General features: G+C 45.3%; 2 protein-coding genes across 11 annotated transcripts in view; both read right to left on the bottom strand.

The window, feature by feature from the left end:
* LOC143283056 (uncharacterized) overlaps positions 1-13,842 on the bottom strand; it is a 132,059-nt gene that overhangs the window by 96,472 nt on the left and 21,745 nt on the right. For 6 of the 10 annotated variants that reach the window (XM_076589071.1, XM_076589072.1, XM_076589075.1 and 3 more), the window contains 5 exons: positions 12,326-12,454; positions 10,653-10,918; positions 7,691-7,952; positions 5,112-5,242; positions 2,945-3,161 (listed from right to left, as the gene is read on the bottom strand). In XM_076589071.1, coding sequence (XP_076445186.1) covers positions 2,945-3,161; positions 5,112-5,242; positions 7,691-7,952; positions 10,653-10,918; positions 12,326-12,425 — 976 coding nt within the window. In that variant the 5' untranslated portion in view covers positions 12,426-12,454. The remainder of the gene's footprint in view (positions 1-2,944; positions 3,162-5,111; positions 5,243-7,690; positions 7,953-10,652; positions 10,919-12,325; positions 12,455-13,842) is intronic. The other 4 variants (XM_076589076.1, XM_076589077.1, XM_076589079.1 and 1 more) reach the window with 1 other exon arrangement.
* The window catches only part of LOC143283536 (uncharacterized), a 771-nt gene continuing 264 nt past the window's right edge, over positions 13,336-13,842 (bottom strand). The window contains exons 2-3 of the mRNA XM_076589780.1: positions 13,635-13,819; positions 13,336-13,437 (exon numbers count right to left, since the gene is read on the bottom strand). Of these exons, the coding sequence (XP_076445895.1) occupies positions 13,336-13,437; positions 13,635-13,819 (287 nt within the window). The remainder of the gene's footprint in view (positions 13,438-13,634; positions 13,820-13,842) is intronic.

The following is a 13,842-nucleotide window of genomic DNA, read 5'->3' on the forward strand; positions in this document are numbered from 1 at the left end:
GCAGGAGAATGTACCACAACAAAATCCTTAAAGAAAACTGAAAAATCGAATTTAGGAAAGGTGAATGTTTCTTATGAACAAAGAATATCAAATGATGTGATGTAATTTACAAAATCAGGATCTGTCAGCTTTGCTGCTAGTCCTTCTATGTTCCAAGATACAAAGGAAAGACATGACTTATTATACAATGTACGTACATCAGTAGATATTCTGGGTTTGCTTTTTTCTATGTGGTTTGCTTGTGCTTTTCTTTGTGCCTGTCTTTGTGAACTATTTTCTTTTTGGGACTTGAAACATCGACAGCGGTCTTGGCCTGATCGTCATTTCCCTCTGCTCCATATTCCATATTACGCGATGTTGACTGTGGGGTAGTGTTCCCGGCCGCTCCCCTCTTGGTGTTGGCTTCGTTTAGCGCTGTTGAGTGCAGCGTAGTGTTTCCTTTCGTTCTGCTCTTGGCTCTAGTGTCGTTCCGCATTGAGTGAAGGATAGCGTTGCCGTTCGCCCCCTCCCCGCCCCCCACCCCCACCCCCCACCCCGCCCCCTCCCTCCCTCCCTTTGGCGCTAGTGTCGTTTCGCATTGCTGAGCGTGGGGTTTTTTTGTTTTGTTTGTTTTTTTCTCAAGGCCTGACTAAGCGCGTTGGGTTACGCTGCTGGTCAGGCATCTGCTTGGCAGATGTGGTGTAGCGTATATGGATTTGTCCGAACGCAGTGACGCCTCCTTAAGCTACTGATACTGATACTGAGTGTGGGGTAGAGTTGTCGTTCGTTCTACTTTTGGCGCTAGTATCGTTCCGCATTGCTGAGTGCATGGTAGCGTTGCCGTTCGTTCCCCTCCCTACGTTGGCGTTTTTCTGTGCTGTTGGATGTAGAGCTGCATTTCCCTTTGCTTCCCCCTGGCATGGACAATGCCCAGGTAGTTTCTCAGTCTGACGTGCTCAGATTGAACACGAAAGTGCCGTCGTTTGTCACCAGCTTGTCTGAGCAGAGCCTTGCTCTTCTACCATCTGCTCACATCCTCCTTATTCCTCAGGCCCATAACTAAGTTGTAGTTGGGGGAAACCTGAGGACCGCAGACGCAACCTCCCTTCTCCATCTGTCTCTGTCAGCAGCCACCGGCAGCAGCTCACGTGTATGGAATCCGGTCCATTGTTTGATGTTCTCATGCTCACATACTTTTCATTAAAGGGACGAGTTTGTTGCGTTTTGATAGCATTCGTTTGGAGAAATCCTCACGAACCGATATGTTGCTCTTGCTCCTGCCAAGGTTTTGTTGTGTTTTTTTTGTTTTTTGTTTTTTGTTTTTTTTGCTGCTATTAGCACTTATTCCTTTTCTTTGCATGACATCAATTTGACGACGATCGCCTTCCCAGCCCTTCGTGCATATTCCATTGCCACCCTAGCCCCGATCTTCAAGTCTTCATAGAAAAAACATATAATTTTCCTCTCACAGTCTTGCCATGTCTCACCAAACATCTACAGAATTCTATTAACAAGAACGTTATTCTGCCGGGAAAGATTACCTGCACGATCGAGATCGTCTTCCATCTGCATCTGTCTGTGGTACAATAGTTCATTTTCGTCTTTCGTTCCACCTTATCACTGACAGCATCCACATCAGCCGTTATATTACTATTTCGCTCTTTTCTTCAAGTCGTTTGAAATGTTCATCCATCTGGGGGCTTAATTTAGCCTGGTTTTCACCGCCAAGCTCGCATTTATGCACAGGCGTGGCAGAAGACCCATGTCACTGAAAGGTGGCCATTCATTGGTCTGTTATCCATGAACCTACTGCTCTTAATGTTCGGTGGTAGGATAGGCCATATTTTCTATACATCACATGGGGAATCCCCAGCTATTCTCAGCCACTGTCTTTTCTGTGTTTATACCACAAGGGAATTTTGTACTCTAAAGGGTTAATTCAATGCGTTGAATCGGCCTATTGACAGTCGATATCCTTCCAGTGTTCAAGTCATGTTACAACACAGCAATTGAAAACAGTTCAGCTTTGCTTCACTGTCACTGTCACTGCTTCACTGTTCCGAGAGTCTTCTGAAAACACGTCTTGCCTGCTAGAGAGAGAGAGGAGAGACAAGACAAGACAAGACAAGACAAATTCTTTATTTCGAGGATAATAGATAAGCACTGATGTGCTTTTTTACATCCAGTCCCCCGCCCTGAATAGGGTCTACACTACACAATTAACCCTTTAGAGTACAAAATTCCCTTGTGGTATAAACACAGAAAAGACAGTGGCTGAGAATAGCTGGGGATTCCCCATGTGATGTATAGAAAATATGGCCTACCCTACCACCGAACATTAAGAGCAGTAGGTTCATGGATAACAGACCAATGAATGGCCACCTTTCAGTGACATGGCTCTTCTGCCACGCCTGTGCATAAATGCGAGCTTGGCGGTGAAAACCAGGCTAAATTAAGCCCCCAGATGGATGAACATTTCAAACGACTTGAAGAAAAGAGCGAAATAGTAATATAACGGCTGATGTGGATGCTGTCAGTGATAAGGTGGAACGAAAGACGAAAATGAACTATTGTACCACAGACAGATGCAGATGGAAGACGATCTCGATCGTGCAGGTAATCTTTCCCGGCAGAATAACGTTCTTGTTAATAGAATATTTAATGAAATGAAACCATGGTGTTATTAGAGATACACAACAGAGGAAAAAAATATGCATAAATCAAAACAAAACAACCACACACACACAGAGAGAGAGAGAGAGAGAGAGAGAGAGAGGTGCAGACTGAGAGACACAGACAGATGCACAGAGAGAAAGAGAGACAGAGACGGAGAGACTGAGAAAGAGACTTGGAGAAAGACAGAGAGAGACCGACAGAAAGAGACACAGAGAGAGACAGACAGTAAGAGAAGGAAAGAGAAAGAGAAAGGGGGGGGGGGGTAATGGGGGGGAGGGGGGCTACTGACCAACAGAGAGGCCCGAAGCGATGAATTGTACTTGATGAAAGGTGCCGTTGTCACGGCAAGTTGTGTTCCGGTGTGCCACTGTGCTGTTGACAGGCTGCATGAGGTCCACGGTCTTTTTTATAGGGACCCAGTCGCCCCGGCAGTCCTGTATCTCCTTCACTTCGTTCACTTCCACCGTCACTGTGGTGCTGGCTGTCAGCCCTTCCCCGTCCTCCACCTGTCATCCACCCCACACACACACACACACACACACACACACACACACGCACACGTGCAAACAGTTACTGGAAGTTCGTTTGGTTAGATAGTACATCTTCATTCGTCTGTGGTCGTTCTTTCTGTCGACCTGTACGAAGTGACTTGATTCAAAGGAGTGAATATCGCGAGTGGTCAGAACTGTACGTGCTGATGCAATGTTCCCCTGTCTATTCGCGGAGGCACGTGCACAGTAGTGACCCAGTTTGTGCCATCACTCTGTCCATGGGTGGACTGCATTGATGGAGTCTCCCCTCGGTCCAACGGATGAGTAGGCAGACAGGCTTATCTATCGGTGTGTGTCCTCATATGGGGGAAGAGGCCGATTCTGGATGCGCAGCACTTCCCACAGGTGTTGCAAGGGAAAACGTCTCCAGAAGTTGAGCCCTGCTTCCTTCGCTCACGCTTCTCCTTAATGGCCAGCGTTTTCTTGTTTTCAAACGTCTTTATGCCACTAGAGCACAGCATCCTCCAGCGAGAGCGGTCAAGGGCATCAGTTTCCCAGGAAGCCATGTCTATGTCACAGGCTTTGAGGTTTGTCTTCAAGGTGTCCTTGAAGCGCTTGCAGGGTCTTCCAAGTTCACGGTGGCCTTCCTTCAGCTGGCCATACAAAAGCATCTTCAGGATCCTGCTGTCTGTCATGCGGACAACGTGTCCTGTCCAGCGTAGCTGGCACTGATCAGCAGGCTTTCGATCCTGTGCAGGCCGCTCCTCTCTAGGACCTGGAGGTTGGAGACCCTGTCTTGCCACTTTATGCCGAGGATCTTTCAACTGCATTAAGCCAAAGTAAAAGCCCTTGGTTTACTTTGCGTAAAGAAATGTTCTCAACTCAACGCTAATCCCATTGACTTTGGAGTATTCTTGTCATTTGTGCACTGGTTTGACTTGATGTGTTATTGTTGTTGCTATTACAATGGGTAATTCTTTGCAACCGTCGCAGCAGCAATACTACTAGTAGTAGTAGCAGCAGCATTTGTAGAAGCAGTGGCAGTAGTGGTAGCTGTAATAGTTGGAGTAGTAGACGTAGACAACAGGTTGAAGGAGAGAGCAGAAGACGGATACGACGAGGATGAAGAGACAAAAAACCAGAATGGGAAGTCTGAGGGGTGTGGGGAACTAGGGGGGCCGGGAGGGGGGGGGCGTGAAGTGGAGGAAAGAGAAGAAGAAGAAGAAAGAGGAGAGTACATCAGATCACGACCACCACCTCCAACAAGACAGCCAAAGAGCAACATGCATGCACTGTGCTTTTATCAGCCACAAGAACAAGCACAGCATAGCACACACAGCCCAGTACGGCAGCACATCACATCACATCACATCACATCACAGGAGAGCACAGCACAGCAAAACACAACACAACACAGCACAGCACAGCATCAATGCACAACACAGCACAGCACAGCACAGCACAACACAACACAACACAGCACAGCACAGCACAGCACAGCACAGCACAACACAACACAACACAACACAGCACAGCACATCACAGCACATCACATCACATCACAGCACAGCACAGCATCAATGCACAGCACAGCACAGCACAGCACAACACAACTAAACACAGCACAGCATCAATTCACAGCACAGCACAGCACAACACAACACAGCACAGCATCAATGCACAGCACAACACAGCACAGCAGCTCAGCACAGCACAGTACAGCACGACATAACAGAACACAGGACAGCACTTTTTTCCCCCCTGGAGTAGCGTATATGGATTTGTCCGAACGCAGTGAAGCCTCCTTGAGAAACTGAACTGAACTAAGCACAGCACAGCACGGCACGGCACGGCACGGCACGGCAAGGCACAGCACAGCACAGCACGGCACGGCACGGCACGGCACGGCACGGCACAGCACAGCACAGCACAGCACGGCACGGCACGGCACAGCACGGCACTCACGATCAGAATGCAGACATAGTCGAGGTGGGGGTGAAGTGGTTGCCACACCTCCAGACGAGAACCGTTCAGTCCCATGACCTTGCTCACGTCTTCCTGGTACACCGTGCCGTTCTTGTACCATGCGCTAACCGCTGGAAAACAGCACTCCACAGTCACCATGAACCCTCTGCTGCTGCTGCTGCTGATGATGATGATGATGATGATGATTGTGATGATTATGATGATTATGGATTATGATAATCATGCTTATGGTTCTGCTGCTTCTGCTGCTGTTGCTGATGGTGATGATGCAATATTGGGATGCTGCTGATGCTGCTGATGATGCTATTGTTAATGTTAAACTGCTGCTGCTGCTTCTGTTGCTGCTGCTAATGATGGTGGTGGTGGTGGTGGTGGTGGTGATGATGATGATGATGATGATGATGATGATACTCATGCTGCTGACGGTGTTGATGAAACATTTTCTTAACAAGAGAGGCAAAGCCTTCAAGACTCACTTATGATACGCAATTCATCTAACAAAGGAATCATAAGAGAGAGAGAGGGGGGTCGTTAATAATGTGTTCTGTATTGAGTATTATCAAGCGTGTAAAAAGAAAAGAAAAAAAGAAACAAAAAAAGCATTTGAGTGGGAGTGAACCAAGCATGTTTACGTTGGAAGCAATATTTGCTCACAGTGCTAAAACACATCTACCTGCTATCAACCAAAACTGATATTCAAACTTGATGGCTTTTTCGTGTGATGAATTGATTACACGAATCGAGGTGACGGCACCGTTTAAATCATGTTATCTTGATGTCTCTCGATTATTAAGTTTGTTGTAAAGATGTTGCCATCACCTCAGGCACAACGAAATATGTAGCCGTTTTCTCCAGATCTGTGCAGATCGGTGTACACTATGGCAACCAAAACTGAGAGATACCTTCTTTTTTTTTCTTTTTTTGTTTGTTTGTTTTTTTGTGGGGTTTTTTTTTGGGGGGGGGGGGGGGGGGTTGTTGTTGTTTTTTTGTTTTTGTTTTTTTGGTGTTTTTTTGTTCATTCTAGTTAATTCAGTATCCACTGTGAAATATTCATTTGCAGTAAACACGTCCAGGGTGAAGTTCGTGTCACTGTATGTGTTCAGTCTAGAATTTTTATTTCTTTTCTTTTATTTGCAAACAAGAAAAACGATGTCATACTATCTTAAACCCAAACAGAGGCCATGTTCCAGCAAATGGGAAGAGCCAAATTATAATTTTCAGGATTCAGAGCCTCAGCGAAATAAACCGTACATGACCCGGAAATACGGTTTAATCCGGAAGACTTACAACCTATCATTGGTATGACTGTGCAATTTTTTTTCCTGACTTTGTTTAATCCAAATAATCAAAATCTGGTATTGGCAGACAAATTTAAAATATTTCCAGAGACAACGAATTTGGTAAAATTTCACACACACACACACACACACACACACACACACACACACACACAAACACCAGGTTAAAACAGACTCATTTTGTTAAAACAGACTCATTTTGTTAACACAAGTGAGTCAAAAATGATAAAATACCCCTAATCTCTCCCTCATGTCTTTCTCTCTGACACACATACATGCACCACATGCACGCGCACATTCACACACGCACAAACATTCACATGAACACACACACACACACACACACACACACACACACATGCGCGCGCACATTCACACACGCACAAACATTCACATGAATACACAGCATGCACACACGCGCACACACACACACACACACACACACACACACACACACATGCAAAGGCAGACATACAAAAGGGTTACCGCTTACTAGAAAAAGCATCGTGGAGCATAGTCAGGGAAGTATACCAGCAAAATGGCAAAGTTTTGAATAAAAGTATAAATAATATTCAACAACCGGAATCTATCAATCAGTCAAATACATTCAGTAATTTGATCAGATTAAGGCAAATTCAGGCATTATCAAACAGGATAAAGCTGAACGCTTTTATAAAAAAAAAATAAATTAAAAAAATTAAAAAGTTCAGCAAAGATGGAGAATCAATTTCAAGCAAACACATACTCTTTGAATGTCAGAGTCTGAAATCGTTTTTACCAAACTTCTCGGAAAATTCTTGTGAATGTATTTTTGACAGTTTCAAGATGTTACCTGCTATTGCAGAAGGTTTGCTGCATAGTCCAATAGGACATTTGTTATAGCTGTTACAGTTGTTTGATGTTAGCGTTTCCTTCTATATGCCTATGTCTCCCCTTTTAATGTTTTATTTTTTCCAGTGCTCTGCATCTTTCCCCACCACACACACACATGCGCACACACACATACACACACACACCATTCTTCACCCTCTGCCCAATACTGTTCCACCACCACGCCCCGCCCTCCCCCCCCCCCTTTTTTTTCCTACCATCACTTTAAGTGGAAGACGTTAAGCTGAAGACTACTACTACTACTACTACTACATACATACATACATACATACTAACACATACAAAACAGACTGGCAGAAACACACACACACACACACACACACACACACACACACGTATACATCTACGCTGACGATAACTCATCCTCACAATACATTTCATTCGCAAGACGAAACGACTCCGTCACTGTGTCGGGATCTCCTCTGACGATGTCGGTGACGCAGTTTTGCCCGTGTTCAGTGGGGTCCCGAACAACCGCCACAACAGAGTTGTCGAAAGCCGCATCCTCGTTCACAATCTCGCTGTAACTGGGGCTGTCAAAATATGGCGGCTGGTTGACGTCCATTACTGTGACGTCAAAAGACAGCGACGTCTTTCCAGAGGAGACGACCGTGGAGACCTCCGCTAAAATCTGGACACAGAGGATTGTGGGATTGTGAATCGTGAATCGTCTGCTACTCTTCTGAGTTGCCGGGACGACCACACAGAAAACAAGAGAGGCAAGGCCTTCAAGACTCACTTGTGATACACTTTAACTCTCTCCATACGAACGGCGAAAGAGACGACGTTAACAGCGTTTCACCCCAATTACCATCATCAAAATATTGCAAGCGGAAGGCTCTTATACTGAAGACGTGAATGTTGACAAAGAATACCACAATTCTGACGACGGAAGCTAAAGGTTGCGTCATTCAGACACCCACTGGACATCCGAGGGGTCTGTGTAGAGGAGAAGAGAGGACTGGCCGTACTGAGTGAGTTAAAAAAAAAAAATCCAAGCTTTTTATGTATTGAGTGTAATTTCAAAATGTAATGTCTAAGATGAGAAAGATCAGTTTAAAGCAAATTAACTCCCCTAGCATTACAGAGTAATTTCCCTTTTTTACTATCTGCACCAAAACGTTTGCAAAATAAATAAAACTTCCATGCTTAGCAAAAGAAGTTCCTGTTTGAACAAAAAATGATAATAATGACTGCTCTAGCTGTTGGGTCAGAATATCAGATCAAAGTGCCAAGTTTAGAGAATACAAAAAATATAAATATAACAGTAAATGCAGTTTGCATATAATTAGGCTTCATTTTTTTTCCCATCTCAGAGGTGCAATATTGTTTTAAACAAGATGACTGGAAAGAACTGAATTTTTCCTGTTTTTATGCCTAATTTGGTGTCAACTGACAAAGTATTTGCAGAGAAAATGTCAATGTTCAAGTTTACCACGGACACACAGACACACACACACACACACACACACACACACACACACAGACAACCGAACACCGGGTTAAAACATAGACTCACTTTGTTTACACAAGTGAGTCAATGAAAGAGCAAGAAAGGGGGGGTGTGGGGAGGGGGAGGGGGGATACACCATTATAGAAAGCGTTTGTCTCGTTGGAAAAGGCTGACAACGAAAAAAAAAAAAAGTTGAGACAGACAGACAGAGACAGACAGAGACAGAGACAGACCAAACGAAAAAAAAAAAAAAAAAAGATCAGCAGTCAACTACATGATTCTGTTTCTACGCTGGAGAGGTTATTGTTTCATAATGTATAATAAGAGGTTGTTTTAAAATAGAATATCGATGGGACAATATTTTCATGTATTTTTCCGAAAATGCTGCTCTCAGTTTTGTGCGTTTTCGAACGTTAAACCATATTACACAGAACACACGACATTGCACACATTCACAATGTACACATTATATATCACAGTGGACACATTACACATCACATCGCATTTCATACATCACTGCACACATCACGCTGCAAACTTCACACATTACACAGCACAATTTCAGTCACCACACATCATACAGCACACATTACACAGCACACTACACACATCACCTATCAGCCATCACCCTGAACACGTCACACATCACCCTGAACACATCACTCATCACCTTGAACACATCACTCATCACCTTGAACACATCACATATCACTCATCATCCTGAACACATCACTCATCGCCCTGAACACATCACACATCACCCTGAACACATCACTCATGACCCTGAACACGTCACACATCACTCATCACCCTGAACACATCACTCATCACCCTGAACACATCACTCATCAACGTGAACACATCATTCATCAACCTGAACACATCACTCATCAACTTGAACACATCAGACATCACTCAACACCCTGAACACATCACTCATCAACCTGAACACATCACTCATCACCCTGAACACGTCACACATCACTCATCAACCTGAACACATCACTCATGACCCTGAACATATCACACATCACTCATCACCCTGAACTCATCACCCTGAACACATCACTCATCAACTTCAACACATCACTCATGACCCTGAACACATCACTCATCAACCTGAACACATCACTCATCAACCTGAACACATCACACATCACTCATCACCCTGATTGTGAACACATCACTCATCACCCTGAACACATCACTCATCACCCTGAACACATCACTCATCACCCTGAACACATCACTCATCACCCTGAACACATCACTCATCAACCTGAACACATCACACATCACTCTGAACACGTCACACATCACTCTGAACACATCACACATCACCCTGAACACGTCACGCATCACTCTGACCACAATCACTCTGAACACGTCACACATCACATATCACCCTGAACACGTCACACATCACTCTGACCACAATCACTCTGAACACATCACACATCACTCTGAACACGTCACACATCACTCTGAACACATCACACATCACCATTAACAAGTCACACATGACCCTAAATACGTCACACATCACCCTTAACACGTCACACATCACCCTTAACAAGCCACACATCACCCTTAGCAAGTCACACATCACTCTGAACACGTCACACATCACCGTCTAATATCACTTACCAGTGAAAAGACGTTAAACTAACGAAAGAAAAGAAAGAAAACGTCACACATCCCCCTGAACAAGTCACACATCACCCTGAACACGTCACACATCACTGAACACGTCACACATCACCCTGAACACGTCACACATCACTCTGAACGCATCACGCATCACCCTGAACACGTCACACATCACCCTGAACAAGTCACGCATCACCTCTGCACACACACACACACACACACACACACCTGGAACTGTCCCACTGGAAGTAAGGGAGATGATTCCAGTCTGGTCACGCACGCTGTGATGTTTGTTGTACCGTCCCCCATGCTGGTAGCGCGGATGGTGACGTTGCTCTGGGTGGGGTCGCTGCTGACTACCACGCTCAGAGGGATGCCGGAAACGGAAGTAGTGTCCACACACGTGACTAGAGGCCGCGAGCAGGTGCCGTTAGTGTCGGTCTCCAAAAAGGTGACGTCAGCGACTTCCGGTGAACAAAGGATGGAACTGTCCTCTGAGAAAGTAAGGGAGGGTGTGAGACCTGGGAGTTATTCATCACTGAATAGCCAGACTGCTGCAGTGCCACAGAAGATCATGCCAGTTTCGCAACTAACCCACGCGCAGAATGTGTGACGTCACTCCCAGTTTGAATGCAAAGCCGCTTACATCATTTTGTCCTCCTCGCCAGACAACCTACTCACGCAGCACCAAGTATGTAATAGCGTTAGCTTGGCTATGAGCTTTCATTTAGATGACTTAAATTAAGATTATAAATTCATCTTAAATAATCAACACTTCATTTTATACTCATTAGAAAGTAGGTGTCGAGCTCTTTCTTTTGCAACTTATCCGACGTAAATCGGTTCAGGGATCATTTAGAAATCTGTCACTGAACACTTTGTCAAAAACATAGTTGTCGTCGGATTTGGCCAGATTAGGGCAGATCTGCTTTGCAGCACACGTGACTGTCTTTGCAGTCCGCTTAACTTGCATAAATTGGCACAGTGAGTGATGAGTGGTCACTTCATACCTTGTCAGCCATCTGACCAGAGCTGCACTCTCTCTCTCTCTCTTGCTGTGTCGCGAGCAGTGTGTGTTGTGTGTGCTCCAACAACAGCTGACATCTCGCTACGTATCGCTGTAAGTACTAGTGAGTAGAATTTACTGATGATTTGTTGCCAACAGGATTTTGATCCACAGCAAGATTGATCCAAAATCATCCCTTTAATGTTACAATTCTTTTATCCAAATTCAATCCATCCCTAAACCACAGCCCTTTACCACTAAGTGTACCTTGTTACAACTTGGCGCTGTGAGCATAGGATGTGCTAATTCTTTGAATATCTCCTAATAAATTAAAGCTCCTCTCCACTACAAATCTCTATCACATATGTAGAGCTCTAGTGACATAGTTGGCACAAATCAGAACAAAACTGGTGCAAAACAGATACAATGGAACAGAAAGGGAAAACAGAACTGAAGCAGAATAAATTACTCAGGGATAATCGACACTTCGGTACTTTTTTTTTTTCCCCTCAGTCGTTCGTCTCCACGGTTTGGAAAGTACACGGGAAACAAAGTACATGATTATAATCCACGTGGTAATTATTTAAGCATGTGACATCGACACACATCATATCAATACGAACACATAATAAAGTACATATAAAACATTATAACAATTATCTAAGCCTATAATATCGAAATACATCATATCAATACGAACACTTCATAAAAATACATTGTCGAAATTGACCATCCAAATGTGAGAGAGAGAGAGAGAGAGAGAGAGAGAGTTCCAAAAAATGATCCCCACCCTCAGCCACACCTACTGTGTGTTAGTGTGTGTGTGTGTGTGTGTGTTAGTGTGTGTGTGTGTGTGTTAGTGTGTGTGTGTGTGCGCGCGCGCACGCTCTCTCACCTGACGTCACCGGAGGTGTAAGGAGCAACGTCATCAACGTCATCAGTGATGTTAAGCAGCAGGAGAGCTTCAGGCTGTGGCTGTATGTCTTGAGGTCCATGTCCGATGTCTGCTGTGTGTCTGTGTCTGCTGAATACACACACACACACACACACACACACACACACACACACACACACACACACACACACGCAAAAATCAATGATAGAAAAGTGCATCTGTGACAAATGTAGACCACCCTTCACCCCCAAAAGAGTAATCAGTTGATGCCATCCATCCTACTGGCAGTGACATGAATCACTTTCTTCTTCTTCTTTATCATCATTATTATTGTTGGTGGTGGTGGTATTTTCATTATTATCATTATTATTATTCCACATCCAAGGAGAACACCAGCATCACATTTATGTAGCACCCGATGGTCAGGAAACGCAGATTCGAAGATGACCATGGCTTCAAAAATCAGATGGAAGATCGGTGGCTGTGGGTCCAGAGGTGACTGACGAGGCCTATCCGGGCCCTGCATGCTCGCCCACATGTGGGACACAAGTGAGTGGGTGCTGTCGTGGCAGTGGATGGTGCTCGGGCCTTGCGCACAGCACGATTTCGTTGCGCCTCTGTGATGCCGCCTGGCTTCAGCTGCAGGGGCTCCTGTGGTGATCTTGCTGCACCAAGCTGGACGGTCCAGAGCAAGCGTCTCCCATGTGTTGATGTCGACGCCCAGGTCTTTGAAGGACGCTTTGAGGCAGTCTATGTAGCGTTTTTTCTGCCCTCCAACTGAGCGCTTGCCCTGACACAGTTCTCCGTACAGCAGATGCTTGGGCAGGTCGACTGTCTTTCATTCTGACCACATGTCTAGCCCACCTGGCTTGGGCTTTCTGCAGGAGAGTGTAGAAGCTTCAGAGACCAGTTCGTTCCAGGACTTCCGTGTCGGGGACTGTATCCTGCCACCTGAGGAGTCTGCGGAGACAGCTCAAGTGGAAGCAGTTGAGCTGTTTGGCGTGTCTGCTTTAGACAGTCCAGGTCTCGCTGGCGTGAAGGAGGGTGGTAAAGACCATTGCACAGTAGACCATCAGCTTTGTTGCTGATGCTGAGTCTGAAGTTGTCGCACGCTTGTGAGAAGCAGTTCATTTCACACTGCATCCTCTGCTCTGTGTTGGCATTGAGTGCGCAGTCATCAGACGTCAGTCCTGTGCCTGAAGCGGATTCCTTCTTCGCAGTCACGGGAGGCATCTGTCAGCTTGGCAGAGAATACCATACTGAACAGAGTCGGGATGAGAACGCAGCCTTGTTTGACGCCGTTTGTCACTCGGAAGGCCTCTGACTCATCTCCGTCATCCAGAACTTTCACCATCATGCTGTCGTGGAATTGCCGGACAATTGTAATGAACTTGCTGGGGCAGCCAAACTTCTCCATGATCTTCCATAGCCTTCTCTGCTGACCATATCGACAAAGGTCATGAAGAGGTCGCTGTGTAGCTCCTGGCATTTTTCCTGGGGTTGGAGCAGAGCAAAAA

This window comes from Babylonia areolata, chromosome 6, assembly GCF_041734735.1.
Source record: "Babylonia areolata isolate BAREFJ2019XMU chromosome 6, ASM4173473v1, whole genome shotgun sequence".
NCBI lineage: Eukaryota > Metazoa > Mollusca > Gastropoda > Neogastropoda > Buccinidae > Babylonia > Babylonia areolata.